We start from the raw sequence: 24,543 nt of genomic DNA, 5'->3' as shown, positions 1-24,543 counted from the left end.
TCTGCATTATGGGACCTGTGTTATAGACCCAATTGTTTCTGGGTGCAATTCAAAAGAATGGTTCTAACTTATAAAGCTCTCCATGATTTGGTGTTGAGCTATCTTCAAGACCATGTAATTTAACTGGAACTGAATTACCCCAAAATTACTTGTAGTTCTTTACTTCTGTGAAGCTAGAAAAACTGAGATCAGAAGGAGATGTTTTTCAGTAATGGCACCTACACTGTGGAAAAGCCTCTCCCAGGAAACTAGACCAGCTATAACACTAACAAGAACAACAACAATTTATATGCCACTCAACTCCCAGTTCTCACTGGGTATTTTACAATATGAATATCAAAAACATTATTTTCATTATAGAAGCAAGTTAAAACAGAACTTTTCTGAGGGCATTTTAAATATAGTATTTTGAGGGAATTCCATATACAGTATATGTTTACATTGCTTTGTTACTATTTTTAATTTTTGTAATAATTGTATTTTTATATTATGGGTACTATATGTTTAGATACTTTGTAATATGTACACTGCAAAGAGATGCTCTAATACAGTATAGCAGTTATAAAAACTAATAAATTAAAAAATAAACAAATAATTAGAAAAAAATATAAATTAGCCAGTTCATACATTTGACAACTGGTACCATAAAAAGGCAATCATATCGTTATTTTAATCATCATACTGTTGACTAGTAATTGTATTACTATGTCTGAACTGCACTTTCAGAAATGTCAAACTGAACTAACAAAATTTCCTCCCCAAATTATGTTTTACATATTTTTTCCCCTCACAGTTCAAATCATTCAATATCAGATGAAGGTTCATGATTCCTATGTTGTTTCAGAACTGTCAAGGCAATGGTAGATATCACTGATTGGGACAATCAGTATTTCAAACTCTAAACAATAAACAAATCAGTCTAATTACATTTTACAATATGCTAACTGAATGCATTTTGATATTCACATACTGAACTTGAATTTTAAGAAAAAATAGATTAGCAACTTTTCACACTAACCTGGAGACTGAAGAATAGCAACTACTTCACTATGTCCTCTTTCACGAGCTTTGTCCAAAGGAGTCTTTCCATCTTCATCTCTCAAATCTGGATTAGCACCATGTCTCAAAAGAGTCTACAAGGAATCAAATGTTTATTACTAAACTTTATTTGAAAAAGATTTAATTTCACATGGGAAAATACTAGATCTTGCTTAATGTGAGATCCTGCCTCAGCTAATCCTCCCAAGAAAGCAGAACTCTTGAAACAGGCATCATTTCAAAAGGAATTTTTATCGAGAGGCAGTGATAGCAATGTACATATTACAAAGTATAGCGTTTGGAGATATTTCAGATGATGTATGAAAATAAATTTAAATCACTGTAATTGTGACAGCTGATAAGGAACCTATCAGTGAACAAAACAAGAAGCCTGAATGAACAGGTGCATCATGAATGAGCAATCAATAAAACAAAATTCTTTCAAATTGTACATCACATGAAGTATTTGATCTACTTAAATCAAATTTAGGTTCGCTTTAGAAAGGAACATCGGTAGGTTAATTTATTTCTATTGTTGCATTATTTAAAAAAGTAGAGCAATAGCCAAATGGTTACTATAAAATTCACCTTTGCTACCTGTGGTCTTCCAAAACATGCTGCATAATGTAAAGATGATGATCTTTGACCCCTATTCACATCAGCACCCCGTTCACAGAGAAATTCAACCTGTTTTATATAAGAACAACAGGTTAGGTTTATTTATACATTCTCCCTATGAAAAAATGTTAACCCCATTATTTTATTCCATGTTTACCATTTCTTGAGTTCCAAAAGCTGAGGCCCAGTTTAAGAGGGTCTGTCCTACATCATCCATAAAATTTACTTCAAAAGCTGCGGAAAAGGAGAAAAAAACTTGCTCTATTTAATGAAATTAACACAACAAACATTAATTTTCAGCTTGTATCCTGCACATCATGCAAACCTATAAACTCTTTTTTTTAAAATTAAGACACACGTGGTACCCTGATACTTTTTGATGCGAAAATGTTGTCCCGGTACTTGTTTGTTTGGTACTCCACACACTGTGATAGGAAGAGGTGGAGGGCTGTGGGAATGGGCAGAAAGTAGGCCATGCCAGGAAGGTCACTGCTAAAGAAAGTGGGGGATGGCCACAGAGGGCAGACTTGTTGGGAAGATCACTGACACAGGAAAAGGGACAGCAAATAGGAAGTCCTTCCCGGCTGAAACAAAGGGAGACATGGTTTATTTGGTACTCCTTTTTAGTACTTGTCGCGCCTCCCAGTACCAATTAATGTCTAGTACCAAGGTACCACTGTATAGTCAGTCTTATTAAAAAGTCCTGGTCAACTAAAAGTTATATCGAAAAAGAACAGTTTGCTTACCTCCTGTGTCAATAGCATCTATTAGAGCATCAGTATCTTTACTACGAATGCAATCTATCAATTGCCGGTGGGAACGTTCCCCAGTACTATCCAATCTACGAAGTCCTGGGATTCTTCCTGTGGACCCAGCACTTGATTTTGGCAATGCTTTCCGTCCTTCAAACAGTAATACCAGAAGAAGATCTACCAAACGCATGGTATCAAGTACACATCTTTCATCGCCCTGCAATGCACTTTCTATAGAATCTGGAAGCTCAGATCTTAGGAGATCCTAGAAATAATTGAAAGTGTGAACAATAAAAATTTAACTTCAGAAGATCCAGTGAGAAAGGGATTAGATCACCATCCAAAAAAAGCCAAGGTTTTATATATAAATCAATTGCAACTGGTTAACTTTTTAAATTAACATACTGAGAAATTACAATGTGTAATTACAATAACAATATGAAAGTCATTGTTTCTCAACTATAGTTTTTAGAATGTACAAATGTGACATAGATGTCATTATTTTTTAAACTATTACTTAACAGTATCCCAAGAACACTTACGTGTGTTACTACCGGAGAGCCTCTGCAGAGAGTTGATAACAGGCTTACTATAGTTGACACCTGATTACTTAATTTAGAGTCTGCTGTTGCAGTTGGTGCCCCTGTGCTACTCCGGCCAGGTTTACATGCTGAAGATGGTCCTGAAACAGTACCACCTGCTGCAGCCATACGAGATAACAGCTCTTCAGTTAGTCCATGTTTGGCTAATGGTGCTGGATCAACTCCACGGCGAGTAAATCTATCAGCTAGTGAAGCAAAACATCTCAGTGCACCATCAGAAACCTGAAGGAAATAGATACATATATGATTATTCTCAAAGAACCACGAGACAAGTTCTTTCAGGATTCTTATTTAGTATAGCAAATTATACTTACTCGAGACTACGCTCAGACATTCTTTACATATTCTACTGCTGCTGTAGACTATATCCTTAAAGCTACTAGTTTGTAGGTTCACAATTGATTATGTTCAGCTACAGAATCCTTGCTTATTCCTAATATTTTTCTTGTGACCCATTCCAACAATTCACCAAGCAAGAGAAACAAAAGTATTTTTCCCCAAGTTTGCCCTCCATCTTTGTTCTGTCCAACAGTAGGGATATGACCTTATTTAAATTCTTCCTAAATAGCTACCTTTTTTATGCACTGTCTTTTCTCTAATGAGAAAAGAAAAAAATGATCAAGATAGTTTTGCAATTCACAATGTATAACCAATAGGATTTAAACAGAAACAGTTTCTGATAAGACACATATAACCATGAGTGTGATACCTCAAGCGTTTCTAGCATGGAATTATTGTGGGGTAATAAGTGGAGATGAAAAAAACATGTACACTGCTTTCAACAAAAGTACAGTAATATGTGTTATAAATATTATCTTAATAAATATTCAGTAATGCTTCCAAGCTAATAACAGTTTATTTATTTATTTATAATTTAATTTATAATTAAGGAATCACATAGGTCATCAAGATTACTAACTGTTTACCTGATGATCTTCATGTTTTAATAGACTTGAAAGGGATTCAACACAGATCTCTAGAGAAGAATCCTGTGGTTCCATTTTTCCACAAAGTCTGGATACCACAGCCATAGCAGAATGTAAAGTATCTTTATGAACAAGATGCCCGCTATCACGAATAAATGTCAGCACACAGTTCAACCCTCCAGCTTCAAACACAGCACCAGATTCACGGGTACAGATAAGTTCCAACACCTAAATGCAAATGGAATTTTGGGATCAACTCATGGCAAAAAAACCCTATGCTCCTAAAGTTCTCTTATCTTATTGAATCAATATTTTTTTTAAATGAACAGGTGTTTACCAATCAACAGCTTTCTTTAAGGTGAAAGAACAAGTCATGCTATTAAACAGCACAGCAACTGAAATTACTTGGGTCCATATAAAAAAGATGGGAAAAGAAATGACAATAAAGCTCTAAACAGAAAACATCAGCACAAAGTTATAGAAATATCATAATGAAATAGAGCAGATAATACATTAACTAACTGGAGGAAAGCATACTCATTTTTAAACAGTATAAAAAAGCAACTTCCAAAAACAACATTCATAAATCAGTGTCAGAAAATTGCTCAGGTTTTATGACAGGGTATGTGTGAGTGATATGAATAAATACTGAAACAACTATTATATTAATATTTGATTGGATTAATGCAAATTGTTTTTTCTGGAACTTAATTTAGACCAGAGTATAGATTTTAATATACAATAAATTGATCTCAACACGCGTTTAAAAGCTTTCTAGATTTGTAACTAGTTTAACTAGTTTTTAAGTTAAATATCTGAAGATCAAGCGATATAATTTTTATACAGACTAAGATAGTCGATGACAGTTGTGAACAGGAAACAAAAAGGTAATAACATTCCTATATCTCAATCTGATTAAAATGTTCTCAGGTGTTGTTAGCCCTACAAAGAAAAACATATTGGCACTTTTTCCCCTTTGGAAAGAAGCCATTTGTTTTAGCAGTTAAGGAAGAATGTGGGCAGGACTGGGGAAGGGAGTATAGGTAATCCCCGAGTTGCGAGCGTTCCCTTAGCCAACATTCGAAGTTACGTGATAAGCGTCCCCTAGTGCTTACAAGCGAATCCTAAAATTACAAATATTGCAGCACCATGGCAGTCGTTCACCCTTACAAGTGACCGCAGTAGCACTGCAACATTCACCCTGATTATTCCTTCTCTCCCCACCTCTGCCCCAGGTCTCCCTAGGAGCTAGGCCTTCAATACTCACCCTGCGAAGATCGAGATCCTTCGCTTTCTTGGCTGCTCCAGACCTTCAGTACATTCGCAGAGAATGAAGGCCTAAAGTAATGCAAGATCATGCGAGATCAGTGATGTGATCTTGCGTGATCTCATGGTACTTTAGGCCTCTGCAACAGAGAATGGAACTGAAGCTGGGGAATGCTTCCGCGTGCCTCCAGAGGCTGGATCCAGGCGCTGGAGGCCTTTTCCAGGCTGCTGCTGCCTGGATCTGAGGCTGGGGGACGCTTCTGTGGTCCTCTGAAGGCCCGATCGGGGCACCGGAGGCCTTTTCCAGGCTGCTGCTGCCTGGATCTGAGGCTGGGGGACACTTCCGCGGCCCTCTGGAGGCCCTATCCAGGCCACTGCTGCCTGATCTGAGCCTGGGGGACGCTTCTGCGGCCCTCTGGAGGCCGGGTGCCGGAGGCCTTTTCCAGGCCACTGCTGCTTGGATCTGGGGCCAGGGTCTGCTTCTGCAGCCCTCTGGAGGCCGGATCTGGGCATCGGAGACTTTTTCCCCCAGCCTCAGATCCAAGCGGCAGCACCCCGGAAAAGGCCTCTGACGCCTGGATTGGGCCTCTGAAGGCTCAGTTGTGGGCATAAGTCAAGGACAACATGTAAGATATTAGGCAGGACTGAAGTCCAAATAATAATAAAGACTTATATACAAAGCAAAGTTGGAGTAATGAATCAGGAGCGCTTTCATATTTATTCACTCATTCATTCAATTTCTATAGCCACCTATCAATGATTCTGGGCAGCTTACAATTCCAACACTATAAAAATAATTAAAACAATAAAAAGCATTTTTAAACAATAAAAACATCCAAAATAAATATACACAGCAGCCAAGATAGTTAGCCAAGAAATGAAGTTCTTAACACATTCAATCCCCCCCCAGGCCCAGGAACACAGCCAACTGAAAGACCGACAGGGTTGGGGCCATTCTAATCTCTGAGCAGAGGATATTCCACAGAGCAGGATCTACTGCAGAAAGAGCCCATCTTCTAGTCCCCATCAGATAATATTCTTTGGCTGACAAGATCTGCAACATGTCCTCAAAAACTGAATTTAATGCTGGCACAATACCGTACTGTCTTCTATTGTGATTTGAAACTATTTTAGTTGAAACTAAGCAATGCCTTCATGCAAAACTGATTAATGTTCTTGATGCGAAAAAACTTAAAGAGATCTTTACTTTCTGTAGTATAATCAGAATGAACAACAATGCCATATAATTACTTATATAATCCAAACAGAATAAATAGCCATGTATGTATACATCTGTATGTGCACATTATATGGGTATTCTGCACATGCAGGACTTTTCAATACTATATTATGTGCATTTTCTTTATACTGATGCATTTTCATGAATAAAAAGCATCATCTATAAATCTATAGATGAGGATAGTTTGTACATTAATTGTAGGATGAGTATATTCCAGGAGCCACTTGGACCCGTTTCCCACCAAAAACAAAACACCGGGAGCCGCAAAACCCTTTTGATATCTAAAATGAAGATAACACTGCAGATATCCTTTTTTACCTTTATTATAGGTGTGTGTGTGTTTGTGTGTGTTTGTGTGTGTTTGTGTGTGTTTGTGTGTGTGTGTATGTATGTATGTATGTGTGTATATTAAAAATAAAAGTAAAAATATGACATTAAAAATAAAAGTAAAAATATGACTCTTGGGAATATCCATACTATTAAAAAATGATCACCAGGAGAATGCTTTAAGAGAATAAAATTACATACACACACAGGTAAAAAAAGGATATATGCAGTGTTATCTTCATTTTAGATATCAAAAGGGTCTCTCTCTCTCTCTGTCTCTCTCTCTCCCTCCCTCTCTATCTGCCCTTGGTCTGCCACTCCTCTTCCCCCACTCTTTCTTTCTCTTTCTCTTTCCTCTCTCTCTCTCTCTCTCTCTCCCTCCCTCCCTCTCTTTCTCCCCCCTCCTATCTGCTGCTCACCTGGCAAGCTTCAAGTTGTTGTCCAACAAGCTCAGGGGTAAGCAACCTCGTCTCTTTTATGACTCATGGACTTCAACTCCCAGAATTCCTGAGTCAGCCTAGCTGGGCTAGCTAGCTCTCTCCTGCCCTTCCTGCTTCCTGCAGAGACGCAGCAAAGGGAGGAGCTCCGCCCAGTAAGCTTTTCAGCTCCTCGGAGAACACTGTGAGTGTACGCTCTTTTACACACACACACACACACAGAGAGAGAGAGAGAGAGAGAGAGAGAGAAAAGCAGGGAAGCGCAATTGCCTCTCTCTGTCTCTGTCTCTCTCTGCAAAGGCAGAGGAGGCTGGGAGCCACAGGGGAAGGCTCAAAGAGCCGCATGCGGCTCCGGAGCCGCAGGTTGCCGACCTGTGGTATATTCAAATGCATATGCAGTATGAGTATTTAGCAAAACACTCAGTTTAAAGCAGTGGTTCTCAACCTTTTTAATGCCATGACCCCCAACTGGTCGTAAGTCGAGGACTACTCAACTGGTCGTAAGTCGAGGACTACTCAACTGGTGCAGCACCATTTGCAGAATGGGACTTTTGGCGAGCTCAGCAGGGCAAAGACAGCCTGGACAATTCCTATTGGCTTTTGAAAGCCAATAGAATTAGACTCTATTCAAAAGCCAATAGAATAAAAGGGAGCAGCACAGCTAAGGAAAAGGGGGAAAAAATGGCAGATTGCGTTGTTTGGCGACCCCCGTGAAATGGTCGTTCGACCCCAAATGGGGTCCCGACCCACAGGTTGAGAACCACTGGTTTAAAGCAACTAAATTGTCCAAAATATAAATATTATTGAAAACATGCTTTATAGCTTTTCTTGGTGATAAATGAAAAATACAAACCTACCTTTACACATTGCTCAGCTAAGTCTCTACTAGTTCTGTTGTTAAGTTCCACAACTACTAAACGATTACAAAGTGCTTTGATAGCACCATCTACTCCCACGATCCGTCGAGTGCATTCTGCTGATACATCCAAATAATAAGTTATGGCACGAGCTGTTACCTCCAATACATTGTCAGGAGCACTTTCATCAAGAAAAATTTTACATAGTGCTGGCAAAAAAGTACGAGGGGGGCATCTGAAAGAAGAAAAATACAATCTATCAATTGCAAATTCATTCATTGTTCATATTTATCCTATTCACAAGATTAATATCGAGACTAAATGAATACAATTAATAATATTTGCATGTTCTTTTTTAAATGATATTTTAATTTAAATTTTAAGCTCAATTTAAACTGTAGACTTCTCTAAGAAAGCTTTATTTTCAAGGGTAAAATATAAAACATTTTAACAAAATAATATAGGCCAACACAACACACACACAAATTTCTATTATGCTAAGACACTTTCCCAATGATCCATCTACTTTCTCTAAATCAAATTACTACAATTTCTATTAGAGAGTTACTTCATTCTTTGTGTATTATAGTGATTTATTAAATCTATATATTGCCTCTGACTCCCAGTGATTTTGGATGGTTTGTAGGAGGGCTGTTCTCCAAAAGCATGGGCCAAACATGGGACTAAATGCATAATGTATATTTTTAAAGATGAACTGAATACAATAAATCTTTACAATATTTTGGTTGTATAGGTTGAAAAAGGATAACCTGCTATTAAACCTGCATTCTTTTGTATTCCTACTCAAAGACAAAAGCAAAAAATCTGTTCTGCATATTCATTAAGTACTCTAGAAAGCAATATGGGTTATAAAGGATTGTGGTACATAGTGGATCACTATGTTTAGTTTAAAACTAAACAAAAACTTATTTTCCTAGCTTCCTTTTTATATGAAATAGAACCTTGTTTACCTATCATACATGTAATTCTAACATGTTTCTCTGCTATTCTTTTTATTCACTATATAGTAACATTGTCTTCCAATTGTGACTTATTCAAATTAACTTTTTATTTAGCTACTTGAACAAAGATTGGGTTTTTCCCATTTGAAAGTCTTTTTAAAGGGAATGTTTTTTAAAATTTAAATTGTTTTATTTAAATTTATTTTTATTTAAGGAGACAAATGCTTTAGATTTAGCAACAAAATTGGAGCAAAATAGGCAGATTGTATTTTAACAATTTCACATAGGAGCATTATGGCTCAAATACTTAAACAAATAAGTAAGGAAAACTTCATATGAGAAAGATGAAATTATCCAACAAAATATATTACTGTTGTAAAAGCTGTTTTGTGCAATGCAGTTGCCATGTCTTTCCCACATAACAGATGAAATCCAATAATAGGATTCTGCTGACATAGTATTCCCTCTATTCATACAATTAAGCAGGATAACTTCCTGTTCTTCCAGATCTATTATGAAGGAGCTACCAAATTCAGAATAAGTAACTTGGCAGGCGGTAACAGAAAGCTTCCCTATACAACCCTGAAAAAGTTTCTCAATTCCAGATCAGAAAAATAAACAAGACAAGATAAAAGAGTACTTAATAACTTATAAAGCATTAACTTATGTGGAAAGAAGACAATTCCTAGTATTATGTTAGAAGACAGTATTATCCAGTAAAACTGATTTAAGGACAGTACTTATTCACTCTGTGCAATGGAATTCATTGTCATAAGTTGCGTGATGACAGACCAATTTAGATGTCAGTAAAATATCTAACAATTACTTGCCACATGTTAATTAAATCAGGGATCAACAACCTTTTTGGATTGGCAGCCCGGTGGGAGATGGAGTGGTAGGCGCCTTACGCGCGTAAGCACAAATGTGAATGTGGCCACACGTGTGCGTGTACAAACAGGCTGCAAGCATGCGCACCATGCAAACAGGGCTGCAAGCAAGCGCGCAAGACTCTCAGTCATGGCGGTGCCTATGTGAGGCTTGTGGCACCGCCCCTGTCAGGCTCGTGTTGATGCTACCACTAGCGCAAGGCTCATACCGTGGTCTGCAGTGATGCCGCCCATGACACGAGGTTCACACCAATGCTCCCGCATGATAATTGTGCCACAGCCCACAGCGATGCCGCCCCAGCACGAGGCTTGCGCTGCTGCCCTTGCATGAGCCGAGGTGCTGCAGCAGTTAGAGTGCAGTACTGCAGGCCACTTTAGCTGACTGTGTTCAACAGGTCAGCGGTTCAAATCTCACCGGCTCAAGGTTGACTCAGCCTTCCATCCTTCCGAGGTAGGTAAACTGAGGACCCTGATTGTTGGGGGCAATGTAAATATATACATACATTGCTTACTGGTGTACACCGCTTAGAGAGTGCTTGCACTTAAAGCGGTATATAAGTCTCATAAATAAATAAATAAATGCTGCGGCGCACAGCAATGCTGTCCTGGCGCAAAGCTCATAACGCTATCCCTGCGCAAGGATCATGCTGCAGCCCGCAGCAATCCCACCCCAGCGCGAGGCTTCTGCCACTACCCCTGTGTGAGGATCGTGCTGTGGCCCACCTGCTGCTTGCGGTGCTGCCGCCACCCGCACAAGGTTCGTGGCAATACCACCTGCGGGTGGCACACCGCCATCCACCTGCCACTTGCGGTGCTGCTGCTTCTGCACAACACTTATAGCAAAGGTGGTACGAGGTGGGGTGAGCACATGCACATACTTGTGTACTGCCCAGCTACTCACATGGCCTGGTGGCCAAGAGGCCATGGCCAGGTAGTGGGCCGCAGCCCATAGGTTAGGGACCTCTGAACTAAATGATATCTCTGATAATGTGGCAGGGTCCTTTATGGTATGAATACAGTCATCTGCAGACTGGATCCTTGTCATCCCTGGATTTTCTGATTAGTGACACATGGGATGAGAGTTGGATTTGGAAGATGATCAATACCTCTGAAGGAAAAGGTGGTGCCTGCTGCCTTGTAGTTAGCAGTGATTCCTCCCTGCTTAAAGATAATATTTTGCAATCTAACAGTGTGATATAATTGTATTTGCTCCTCATCCTCTCCTTTTAAGGGAAACTTTTGTAAAAAAAAAAGTAGTTGGACTTTAGTATAGCTACAAAAGTTCTTGGTGGACTCTGGATGCTTTGTGGTTGAGGTTCAAAGTCAAAGAGCAAAAACTTATGCTGATCACATCCAATAGCATCTGGATGGAGGAAACTGGCTATCTGATTGATCCCCAAATCATGTGCCCTTCTGGATTGCTTACAAAGAGTTAAGTGTTGGAAATATTTATACAATGATTTTAATTCATTACCAAGTGGCAGTTCCAATCACTATTAGTGTGGAAGAACTGTTTAAGCCCCTGGTTATTGCAGCATGGAATTCTCATTTTTTTCCCCCCATGTAACTGGACATCTATAGAAAGCTCCTACCTACCAGCTGATACCACTATCAGTACAGGAGAGGTATCAACAAGGAGTATGAAAACGTTATTTTCTACCCCTGGTATTGCAGAAGATGCAGAGTTCTCACCTAATACTTATTCTATAAGGTTCTGGATGGATTCCAAAGTTGAACTCCCAACTACAACTAGCCCAGAAGCCCATGGATTTTCTGATGCTCTTATTCTAGAGCTATATAGGTTACATTCCCCCTAAATAAATGTGTATGTAAATTGTAGGTTCTCCTGAACTCAGAACTACTGTACAACAGGTGGAGTCAGTGGTTTTTGACCAACAGAGGCTGGTTTATGAGTTGTGACTTTCTTAAGAGTTAGAGAATATAGTGCCAAATACATCCCTTTTTTAAAACTATAATAGATTACCACAATACGCTTTACTCAGGACTATTTATAGGATTACAGGTAGTCCTTGGTTTACAACCACAACGGGACAGGAATTTCCATTATTAAGCAATGTGGCTGTAAAGTGCAATGTCATGTGACCATCTTGTTTAATGATACTGGCAGTCCCAGTTGCTGACGTAACTTCAAATGTGAAGGTTAAGCAGAAAGCAGAAAATGTCTCTGGTAAAGAGTGAGGTAACATTGCAAGGAATTGGAAGTGGGAGGAGTGGTGTAGGTCATGTGCAAGTTGAGGCAATGCTGCAGTGTGGTGTGAGCTCAGGAAGACTGAGGAAACAGAGAGCGGGTACATGTGTGCAAGTGGCAGAGGCCAGGAAACGAAAATGCCATTTTTCAGCATATTGTGGCTCTGGTGCTGCAAGTAGCCCTGAGTTGTAGCCACCCCTGGAAGCCTCTGTTGTCCCAGTCCAGCCTAGCTCAGCAGCATGGTACAAAGGGGTTTCTTGCTGCCTCAGAATCACAGTTTGCCAAGAAGCTTCTTTCTGCCATGCTGCTGAGCCAGACTAGGCTTCATGCTGTGAAGGGCTTCATATTGTGGTTCAGGGATTCTTTCAGATCCATAACTACAGTATGCCAAGAACTCCTTTGCACCATGCCGTTGGGCCAGACTGGGGCTGGGCCTCACTCTGCAAGAGTCCCTGAGTTACAGCATGGAGGCCTTCCATGTGAAGTCCAACCCCAACCCAGCAACATAGTGCAAAGGGGCTTCTTCCTGCCCCAGGAAACCACAGCTGCCTCAGCCCAGACCCAATCACCCCAGCTGAGCTTCACCACCTTCTTGCTCCCAATGCTGATGAGGCATGCCTGGCCCTTTGCACAGCAGCTGCAAGCCATGTGAGGCCATCTTAAGCCACCCAGCATCACCTTAAACAGCAGGATGGGTGGCAATAAATATGATAAATAAATAAATCTTCCTCATGCTGTCGTGTGTGATCTGGGGGAGAAAGCCTTGTTCGGCTAGCAGCTATTTGTGAAGGACCAGGGCAGGCATGCTTGGACAGCTATGGGAGAAAGAAAATAGTGAAGTTTGGCTGGGGTGGCTGGGACCACAGGGAGTCAAAAGAACATAGATGGGGGAGATAGGCAAATGAGGGGAGTTGAAGCACCCCTGCAGTTATAAATGGAGTTTATAACTGTTGCCAAGATTTTAATTTTGTTCATGTGATCAGAGGGAGCTGCCATGATTGTAACTTTAGAACAGGTTCATTCAGAGTCACAATGAATGAATGGTTGTAAGTCAAAGAATACCTGTGCTGAAAACTTTTAACTGGTGCCAATGTGATGGCTCACTTGCTGATAATAAAAGCCACTGTTGCAGTGCATGGTGTATAAATATTAAATAAATGTTTACAGAAATTTAATTTGCTTTTAGCTTTCTACACAAACATTGCTAAATTTTAAATTTAAAAATGTGCTATCCCATCAAAGTATTTATTTGCTATATGTTTCTCCATTTCCAACTTTTCCTATTAAAGCATCTTTGTGTTGGGAACCTAGAACAATCCACAATCTTTTACACTCTGTGGTTTAATTTGAAAATATATAGCCCACTTTTAATATTCAATGAATGTACGTTAATGGTCTGAACATTGACCTCCCTTTTTCTCCTAGATTTTAAATGTACAGTACTACCTTAACTAACAGTTTTAAAGAACTCAAAAACTTACACATTATTTGATACCTGAAGTAGATGCCATAAAATAGTGCTTCATTATCTGACATTGGGGGGGAAAAAGCTGTTCCACACATATGTTGTCCTACATAACATAATGTTACATGAATACTAAATGCTTTTGAATCCCAGAAAGACAGAAAGGCCTACAGTATATCCAACCTGTATGGATTTTCTATAAATCAGTTTTCTTCATTGGAATATGTCCTTCTACTAAAAAGCATTCTCAATTCTATTGTCCAAAACACTTACTACCACTCCAATGATAGACAAAACCATTAGGGAAAAAGGGACCTAGTAATAATAACATGGCTAATTTAAAAAACTATTACTTTTCAGCATAATAATTATAACTGGGTCACTTAAAACTCATAACAGCTAAAATATTCAAATGATACTATGAGAGAAATCTATAATGACAATGAATCAGTCTTTCTGAATCACTGCTACTGAAAGATGAGCAATACCAATATTAAAAGGTCAGAATTACTAAAATGAACATCAGCATTATTATGAAAGTCAGCAGTTCTACAAAATAAATTTATAAATCAAACAACCTGGATTCAAGCAAATTTTCTCTGAATTCCAGAATATAAAATATATTTTGTTTAGTTTGTGGTATTTCTGTCAACATAGTTTTAACAGCAAAGGTATTAAAGAAAATATCTCATTTTAGACACCAAAGCAGGCCCTTTGCAGTGGGTTTTTACCCTTACATTAAGTGAAAGCTGCCCTTGATATACTAGTTTTTGTTGTTTACTGTTGATTTATATTTTATACATACACAAATACACACTACTTTGCCTTGGTTTCTCCTTTGAATTTCTACATGGGAGTTTATAAGCCACTATAGTCTCTACCAGTCTCTCTTAGGCTCTATTCACATAATATTTGATCTCCAATAAAAAGTAGATGCAAAACGCAACTATTTGTGTGCCTTTATTTCAACATTCTATTGCTTCCATTAATACTGATATATCTTTGGCTGTTTAACAAACAAATAAAATGTAATATTAAGGGGAGAAACTAAATAAAATATTGTAAAGTACTGTAATATATATACATACATACATACATACATACATACATACATATATATATATATATATATATAAAGACAAGAAATTCATATTTAACTTTTTCCACAATATTGGTCATTTTTAGACCTTTTTTATAAAATGTACATCTTATTAGATACACTTAATAAAAATAGGAAGTCTCATCACTAAAAAAAACCCCTTGTAACAATGTTGCTGTATTAAAAATAAATTTGTACCAGCAAAATTAAAAAAAACCTCTTATTCTCAAGCAGAAAATATATGTTAAATCTTCAAGGTCTTCTTAATGAATCAGCATTAATTGTAATAATTGTAAATATCATAAAAATAAGATGGTTGAAATTTGGGACATAGTAAATATGATTTAAAACAATAATATAAAATAGAATTTTATACTGCAGGGGTTCTACCCAGAATAACTCATCATTTCCAAGTTGACTAACTAAACCACAATTCTGCTAATAACTACTGGGATGCCATTTGGCAATTTCTTAGCCAAGAAGCAGCTATGATATCAGCATGTAAAGTTCTTCTAAAGTATTGTTCTTAACAGCAACCTTAAAAAAAAAACCAAGATTTTTAGCATTTGCAAGCAGGGTGGATGGCAGTAAAAACAGACTGAAAGCAAAAACATTTTTATCATTTGATTTTCATCCTCCCACGATGTCTAGAATGGAATTAACATTTTTCCTCTATTGGTCCATATACAGTACAGAAAAGCTGTACAACAAGATTATTTTTGCTATATCTGATGTGAACCCATCCTAGCAAAACAAATTATCAAGAATAAAAAGTTTCCCAAAGGTTTCAGTAGAAATCCTGTTAGACACTGGTACTTCCCAAGAAGTAAATTATTTTATATGCGTCTAGCAGAAATATGTATATAATTGCTCAATAGAGTCCTTGTCATGTTGGGCAGCATACAACAAGAAAAAAACATAACCAATACAAAGCAGTATCTTATTAAAACTTAATAAAATGATAAAATGACTACAAGAAGTGAAATCTTTAGTAATCAATTGGGGGCTCTACTCATTCTGATCCCAAGACCCATAGCCTTTAGTTTCTTTCTAAAAGTTTGCAGAGTCGGGGGATATATGACATGAGAAAATCATTCTAAAGGGCAGGGACTACTAGCAAGAAACCACACCTCCTGGGCTCCTTATGATCACATTGTTTCCACCAAAGCATCCAAAGAGTGCCCCCTCTGTCAGAGTCTGGAAGACAGGCAGATATCCTTGGAAGGAGGTCATCCCACGAATAACTTAGTTCTGTCATATAAGGCTCAACAAGCCCAATACCTTGAATTGCCCCCAGAAACCTATGGCGATCCTGTGCATTTTGTGGAGTAGAGGTATTACATAAGCATAATAAAGAACAGCCATAACAACCTCCGCCACTGCATTATAGCCAAATTAACTTCCTAATGGGTCTTCAGAGTGGCCCCATCTGGTGTGTTGCAATACTCTATTGAAAGATGATTAAGGCATGAGTGATCATGATCAGATCTCCTGAACAGGTGTAATTGGTGCATAGTATCAAAATAAGCAATTTCTCTCCCCAGATACAACTGTCACCTGCCCTGGAAATAGGAGATTTGAATAGAGGAGGACCCCCAAGCTGTGCACTAAATCCAAACGCAGCTTGCACCCTGTCCAAATTCAAGGAAGAAATCTCTTAAATTTCTTATTTGATTCTAGGATTCAATGACCCAAAACTACTGCCACTGTACTATCAGCATACTGATGATACTGCAGCCTATGTTAATGATGATGCCCTTCATTGAATTCGAAGAGTGGGGGAACAGTTAGGCACTTTGCCAAGCAGAGTTCTTGGACTAGATTGCTGTGTCCTAATAGTGACTGGAACTTCTAGAGGAAGGGGGAAACAGTGCCTACAACACTCTAAATTGATGCCTCCACTCATATAACCATCTGAACGTATCATAGACTGCTGAGAGATCAAGAAAAAAATGAGTTTGCCAGAAGTCATTAACAAGAGCAACCAAAGCTATCTTAGTTTTATATCCTGATCTGTAAACCTAACTGAAGCTCTGCTTCCACCAGAAGGAAATACAGGCTATCTGCTTTCTCAATAATCTTCCTCAGAAAGAAATTTTGGGAAGAAATTGCCTGGATCTGTGGCATCCTGTGATGCTTTCACAAAGAAGAGATAAACTATCACCTTTTTCAGAGCCAGTGGGATCATCCCCTCTCTCAAGGAAGCATTTACCATTGCATGGCTCCACATACATATCTTCTCCCAGGATGCATTAACCAGCCAGGAAGGGCATGGATCTAAAACACAGATGGTTACACCCACAGCATCAAGAATCCTAGCTACTTTCTCAAGACTAAAAGCTTCAAACACCTCCCAGATAACATCACAAGATAATGCCTCAGACAACTTCATCAGACAAGCTCAGAATAAGAGATTAGGCCAATCTGAACTGGGCCCCTAACCCACATTTGGAAGATACAATAAGAGCATAGAAATAAGCACATTTCATCACTCTTATCACCATAAGGCAGGCCCTAATATGGGATTTTACTTGTTCTTCTTGAATCCATATTACTTTCGATATGAGCACAAGCCACTTTATAATGAAAACAGCACATAATAGCTGGTATTACTGATCTTTCCTAAAACAACTGCTTTAGGATTGTCAACACTGATATAAAGATTTCAAACAATCTGAAGAATGTTTGTCACACATTTGCAGTAACATTTCAGTACAATCAAAATCAAACTGAATATCTGACATAAAATGAAACTTTACTTACGTTTCAAAGCACCGATCCACATTGTCTGACATCAGCAGCAGCATACATAACTGCTCCAGTGCTATTAGCTGCATGTCTCTTTCATCCCCCTGACCCATCTGCAGCCATTCAAGCAATGTATCTGGGTCCACATCTGCCATGATTTTAAAGTACTGTCTGTTCTTAAATTAAAAAGAAACCAAAATTCTTTTTTAAATCCAGTCAAATAGCTTGGGCCTAATTAATCTTCTATTCTGAAGAAATCCAATGGCTTTGCACTCTTCACCTGAAAAAAAAAAGGCAACCAGAAGATTTGTAGTTAATTTCTCTGTTACTACTCCTTAATTTTATCACAATTAAGTATGCAGTTACTAGCATGATATATATCCTGCACTCCAATAATTAACTATGCAATGCTTCAGTATCCTTTGGAAAAGGTGAACTTGAAATATTATAAATGAACAGTATTTGAGCTACAAAGGCTCTGCTGACATTTATATATTTTAGAAATCTTCATCAGGACTGTAAGAAGCTAAGAGTCTGGTACTATATTTTGGTCTAGCTATTATGCTAATGGTGCCTGCAAATTTCAAATTGGGAGCCAGATATCTAAACAAGTGTTGTTATAATACAAAATTCTGACAGAAGAGCAGGATCAAATTTAGCTATTTCAGATACCTAGGACAATACCAGCAATATATATATTGAAATATTACAATAGCATATTAAATCTTTGTTGAGTATGGTGTTATTGTTCTATTATAAGTTATTGATGGAGAAAAAAATAGTAAATAGCATTTCAAGGTTTAAAAAAAATCTCATCTTAAATTATAATGGAGTTTGCTTAACAGCAGGAGTGACTTGTAAACCTACAAATAAAATACATTATATTTTTCCCAATCAGGTGTTCTGTTGCTTTGATATTAGTTTCATGTTATAGTTTTAAATTTTTTTCTACATTATCTATAGTTTAAAAATCAAATAAAAATAAGACAATGCACACTTCAATTGCAATTTTTCTTAGAATAGTTTTATATCATGAAATCTAATACATTCTGTGCTTTGAGGGTTGTTCTTTTCATGCTGTTACTATGTTGCCTTTCAACATCTCTAACAGAACCCAAATACATCCAAGTCTTTTGCCCCATAAGAGACTGTTTTATGCCACAACTGCAGTTTTCCTTTTCCAAAGTTGTAGTGTCCATAGACACTTTGTAAAGTTAACTTCTTGTATTTTTTTGTAATCAGAATTCAGTTTCTAGAATAAAAGCTATGATGTAATCTTTCTAAGTTTTTTTTCAATAAATGCTTTAAGGTTCAGTCTGCACTGTCTTAATTTAGTATTAGGATCAGGTTAAAAATATATTATTATATATCAGTGAAACATGATGTAGCAGTAGGTAAAGTCTGGAAGTTTACTGAATTCAAGGCAGCTTATTTCTGAATATATATATATAGGATTGTGTAGCATGTGGTCAATAAAGCTATTTTGGCTTCTAAGAGTATAAATATCTAGATTCAAACAAATGATGCTTAGAAAAAGTTTCAATTATATTTGTATACTGCTTGTTCGTATGTATGACCAACAAGACTGAATCTAACACATAAATTAATCAGGAAAAATTGATACTAATAGTACACAATTTCTACTGAGGAAAAGTACAGGTAGTCCTCAACTTACAACAGTTCATTTAGTGACCATTCAAAGTTACAGCACTGAAAAAAGTGACTTATGACCATTTTTCACGCTTATGACCGTTGCAGCGTCCCTATGATCAAGTGATTTACATTTGAATGCTTAATAACTGGTTCATATTTATGAAGGTTGCAGTGTCCCAAGGTCATGTGATCACCTTTTGCAACCTCCTAACAAGCAAAGACAATGGAGAAGCCAGATTCAAAACCATGTTACTAATTTAACAACTTCAGTGATTCACTTAACAAATGTGGCAAGAAAAGTCATAAAATAGAGCAAAACTCACTTAACAAATATCTCATTTAACAACATACATTTTGGGCTCAATTGTGGTCATAAGTTGAGGACTACCTGTATATCCTTTTTGAAATGACTGACTTCTCAACACACCTGCATTTCAGTGCAAAAATCATTTGAGAAATAAACTGCACGAACTCTCCCCAACAAAGTAAACATGGAAGAATGGGCAAGGGTACTATGGTAAGCCATATGTTTTACATACAGAAGCACTTAGGTTCGACTTCTAGCTTTTTTAAAAAAAGAAAAGGAAATCTTAGTTTGGAAATAACCCCAAATTTCCCAAAGACACTATCGCTGGAAGATAATTATGTGCACTGATGACTTCTCACCCAGGAGGAAGTTTCATACCTTTACAGAACCAAATCTATACAAGTACTCTTACAACATGAGTGGGGCGTCCAAACTGGGCTGACCTACAGATATATTTGTTTGTCCCCCCCCCCCTTAAAGCAAGACGAGCCGGAAGCAGCGTCCGAGCACCGTCTTCAGGGAAAACTATTTCTCACCCATTAAAGTCCCAAAGCAGCAGGCTGAGAGGCCCCGGTGACTCTTCCCCACCGAACCGAGAAAGCCAGGAGAAAAGCAGGCCCAGCAACACCCTTTCTTTACGGACAAGACCTCGCTCTGGGCCCAGCAAAGACAACTCGGTCGCTTCCTTTCCGTCCGTAAGCCAAGCCCTGATTTTCCGGGCCTACCAACCCCCGCCTAGCTGAGGCTTTGCGGAATCTCTACAGCTATTCTCCCCCCTTCCCCGACCCACACTTTCCGCCACGCCGTCCCAGAAGAACCAAACTCTTTCCCCGAGCAACTCCTCCGTCACGCCACGGCACTCGCGTTCCCCGCCAGCCGCAGGCCTTGCAGGGCATCTCGGCCAGGTGGCTCAGGAAACACCGCCGCGAGGCCAGCAGCGCGGAGCTCCTTTGCGCTGACCCAGCGACTTCGCTCACCTCGGCGCCCGGGCTTCCCCTGCCGCCGCTGCCGCCGCCGCTCCTCAGTTTTCAGAGGCCTTTTCTTAGTCCGCCGCCAGACAGCGTCGCACCCCGTCCATCTTGATCCTCCCGGCAGAAGCTGAGGGGTGGGGGAGGAGACAGACGGAGCAACACACATACACAGACACACACAGACACACACACACACACACACACGAGAGGAAGAGGAGGAAGAGGAGGAGGACTCCGCCAGGCTTCAAGTCAGGCCGAAGCGGACTCAGAAGCAGCGCGACAACGCGGCCGGAGGGGGCGCTGCGGAGAACGCCGTTCCTGGCTTTTTCCTTCCCTTCTCGCGTCACGAGTGACTCCGGGCTTCCTCTTTCTGCCCATTATAACTCGAGACCGGAGGTAGCGTGATCGTGTTCCGTCCTCGCCCGGGCCGAACCTTATTCTTGTTTCATTTGCTTGGCTTCGTTGATTCCTTGCGGAAGAATAGAGATGCCGCTCACTCTTACCACACAGGCGATCATCAAGCTTTTTTTATATATAAATTGGGCTATACTCTGGGAGAGCTTTGATAACCCATGATGGACCTTTTAGCACAGCTTTGTAGTGGACAGACATTGAAACTATTAGTTAAAATACAGATTTACTAACATTTGTTTATTGCCTATCAAGGTTATCCTTCTCATGGGTGTTTTCCATCTGAACTTGGAATAATGATAGTAATTCCCACCAAATATGTTGGAGCAAGGTGTGGAAATGCGAATCTGTTAAGTCCCAGGATCTATAGAGCTTAGATGTCTATATTTGAGTGGGGGACAGGTTTCTAATAGGATAGATGACTTTCAAAAACTTACAGCACAACCAGCAGAAAGTTGATTGACGTCACTACAGTCTTACTACTGAAATGAAGTAAGCCTATTGTAACTTCTGATTGCTTGTAACTAGCTTTCTGCACAATTGGAGCTATCAAAAAAGCACCTTTAATTCCAATTAAGGGACATAATATGTGTATGCAATATTCCTCCATTCCAGTGAGATTGTTGCATTTTCTACAGATATGTTGGATTTTACAATTAGAACTTAACTTTGGTATGAAGAATATATATTATGCTTTGGTGTCTTTTGGGGGAGGGTTAATTCCTCTCCCCGCTTCTATGTTCCTAAATGCTGGGACCTTCATGTTGAAATTCTGAACATGTATTATGTGAAAAATAACTAAAATAAAATTAGCAAGACATTCTCTGCTAGTACTATGTTTAGGACAGAAGTGGAACAGCCATATTCTGCAATTGGGGTTTATCTCCCCTGTAAAGAACTAAACAAGGGGTCCCCAACCCCCGGTCCGCAGCATCTGGTCCGCACAAACAAGCAAAGCCCCATCCGTGGGATGCAGACAGCACACAAAACCGTGCACTCTCCGGTCTATGGAAAAACCTTTCTCCATGGAACCCGTCCGATAACCAAAAGGTTGGGGACCTCTGAACTAAACATATAGAGCTCTTATATAAAGCTCAGTATTGCAAGTAGCGCTTATAATAAAGCTGTAATATATAGTTCTCTGATGTGTCATTAAGTATGAACTGTTTACTCATTCTATATGTAATTCTCTGCAATTTTGCCATGAGTTAAAAGTTGAGAATATTTCCATGTTTTGACAACCATAGTTATTCTAATTAGTGGAGCTGAAAGACATTTTTGGTAAATGCATTTCTTAGTCACGAAGAACTAATGACAATGATTTTAAAATTATAGTATATTTAAACATTGTGGGTGACTATTTGGGAGATCTTTCTGTTGGTCACTAGAAATTGGATGTATGCAGAGAACATAAATCTGACACTTCACACAAAGATAGCCAGTCACATGTCACTGTCTGAAGGTCACTAGAAAGAGACTAGGGAAAGTTACTCTGCCTTCATTTGATGTACTATATTAATGTAAATTTACAGTAATTATATACTACCTTTTAATCATATTTAAATCATTGAATGGAAATTTGAGGTCAGATAAGGTTCATATTATTTAGAGAATTCTAATATGATCTTTGTCATATTTCTAACACTTCAAGCTCTGTCAGCTAAATGGTTAAAAAAGCAGACAAAATATTGCTTGTTCATGGTATATACAAATATTACACACAAACTGTTGCTTAATCTTTCTTCAGAATTAACTTTCTCTGCCTTACACAAACTTTTTCAACTTGTAATAAACTAAAATAAGTGGCTCCCTGGGCAAAGAGTTCCAGTAGATGAGCTCAGATGCCCTTTTTAACCCATACATTATAGTCTGTTTTTAATAGATTTGATACTGTTTGCTCTGAAACTTAAGTTTTGTTAGAGTCTTGTGCTTCTAATAAAGACAAATAACTTATATTGCTTTATATACTCCTTCTCCAATTAGTAAATCTTTATTTCCAATTTTTATTACTTTAACTAACAATGGTGACTCCTCTGACTTTTCATTACACAGTTAGCTTTAGGTAAACCTCTGAGTTAAATGTCCCCAGATGGAGACCAATTTGTAAAACTTGTATATTAGTAATAGTAATAGTAGTAAAGTTGGAAGGGACCTTGGAGGTCATCTAGTCCAACCCCCTGCTCGGGCAGGAAACCCTACACCATTTCGGACAAGTGGCTGTCCAGTCTCTTCTTAAAAACTTCCAGTGTTGGAGCATTTACTGCTTCTGGAGGCAAGCTGTTCCACTGATTAATTGTTCTCACTGTCAGGAAGTTTCTCCTTAGTTCTAGGTTGCTTCTCTCCTTGATTAGTTTCCACCCGTTGCTTCTTGTCCTGCCTTCAGGTGCTTTGGAAAATAGCTTAATTCCCTCTTCTTTATGGCAGCCCCTGAGATATTGGAATACTGCTATCATGTCCCCCCTTGTCCTTCTCTTCGTTAAGCTAGACATACCCAATTCTAGCAACCGTTCCTTATATGTTTTAGCCTCCAGTCCCCTAATCATCTTTGTTGCTCTTCTCTGTACTCTTTCTAGAGTCTCAACATCTTTTTTACATCGTGGTGACCAAAACTGGATGCAGTATTCCAAGTGTGGCCTTACCAAGGCATTGAAGAGTGGTATTAATACTTCACGTGATCTTGATTCTATCCCTCTGTTAATGCAGCCTAGCACTGTGTTGGCCTTTTTGGCAGCTGCAGCACACTGCTGGCTCATATTTAGGTGATTGTCTACTAGGACTCCGAGGTCCCTCTCACAGTTACTACTATTGAGCATGGTGCCACCTATGCTGTACTTGTGCATTTGGTTTTTCTTGCCTAAATGTAGAACCTTGCTTTTTTCACCATTGAATTTCATTTTGTTAGTTAGTGCCCAGTGTTCAAGTCTGTCCAGATCCTTCTGTATCTTAAGCCTGTCTTCTGGAGTGTTGGCTATTCCTGCCAGCTTGGTGTCGTCTGCAAATTTGATGAGTTCCCCATCTATCCCTTCATCCAAATCGTTGATGAAGATGTTGAAGAGTACTGGGCCCAGAACAGAGCCCTGGGGCACCCCACTACACACTTCCCTCCATATAGATGCAGTTCCATTGAGGACCACTCGCTGAGTACGGCCGGTCAGCCAGCTACGGATCCATCTGGTGGTGGTTCTGTCTACCCCACATTTTTCTATCTTGTCAAGTAGTAGGTTGTGATCTACTTTATCAAATGCCTTACTGAAGTCCAAGTAAATTATGTCCACAGCTACAATACTTGAAGATATTTTGAGAGTATTTTATATTGTCAATCTAGGAATATTGATTTGACTAATTTGTATTAAGGAAATATAAAATTACTAGGTGAATCCAAAATATTTTTTAGACTGTTAATTTTAAGGAATAAGAATGTTCAATGAAGTATTTAAGCATCTTGCCTGAGTCCAGCACCAGTATTTTACATGTTTATAGGGCAGAATTCTTCAATCTTTCTGACTTTACAGACCAGCCTGGGGAGGGGGAGGCAGGGGATGGTTCTGCGCAAGTGGTGGGCAAATGCATGCACACAGTTCAATTTGCAAGAGACATGGGCACACCATCCGCACAGATAGAGTACATGCGCCAATGCTTGCCCCCTGCTTGTGCAAGTGGGGACCCCTGTTATAGAGGACAAATAATATTCCATATGACTGCATTTTCCAACTTGTGCAGAATGCAGAAAATATTAATAGCCATTAATAGCCAATAACTGACATTCCA

General features: G+C 38.9%; 1 protein-coding gene across 11 annotated transcripts in view; it reads right to left on the bottom strand.

The window, feature by feature from the left end:
- Window positions 1–22,642, bottom strand: part of HECTD1 (HECT domain E3 ubiquitin protein ligase 1) — a 77,851-nt gene extending 55,209 nt beyond the window's left edge. For 3 of the 11 annotated variants that reach the window (XM_039351899.1, XM_039351905.1, XM_039351900.1), the window contains exons 1-9: window positions 20,371–22,637; window positions 17,449–17,713; window positions 8,064–8,298; window positions 3,937–4,164; window positions 2,951–3,232; window positions 2,403–2,673; window positions 1,814–1,890; window positions 1,627–1,725; window positions 1,019–1,133 (exon numbers count right to left, since the gene is read on the bottom strand). In XM_039351899.1, the coding sequence (XP_039207833.1) occupies window positions 1,019–1,133; window positions 1,627–1,725; window positions 1,814–1,890; window positions 2,403–2,673; window positions 2,951–3,232; window positions 3,937–4,164; window positions 8,064–8,298; window positions 17,449–17,588 (1,447 nt within the window). In that variant the 5' untranslated portion in view covers window positions 17,589–17,713; window positions 20,371–22,637. Of the gene's footprint in view, window positions 1–1,018; window positions 1,134–1,626; window positions 1,726–1,813; window positions 1,891–2,402; window positions 2,674–2,950; window positions 3,233–3,936; window positions 4,165–8,063; window positions 8,299–17,448; window positions 17,714–20,370 lie in introns of all 11 variants that reach the window. The other 8 variants (XM_039351906.1, XM_039351898.1, XM_039351897.1 and 5 more) reach the window with 6 other exon arrangements.
- Window positions 22,643–24,543: the final 1,901 nt, after the last annotated feature.

This window comes from Crotalus tigris, unplaced genomic scaffold (assembly GCF_016545835.1).
Source record: "Crotalus tigris isolate CLP2741 ecotype Arizona unplaced genomic scaffold, ASM1654583v1 scf7180000018371.15429387391:27106975, whole genome shotgun sequence".
NCBI classification, from domain to species: Eukaryota; Metazoa; Chordata; class Lepidosauria; order Squamata; family Viperidae; genus Crotalus; species Crotalus tigris.
This window is presented reverse-complemented; position numbering and strand designations above follow the sequence as displayed.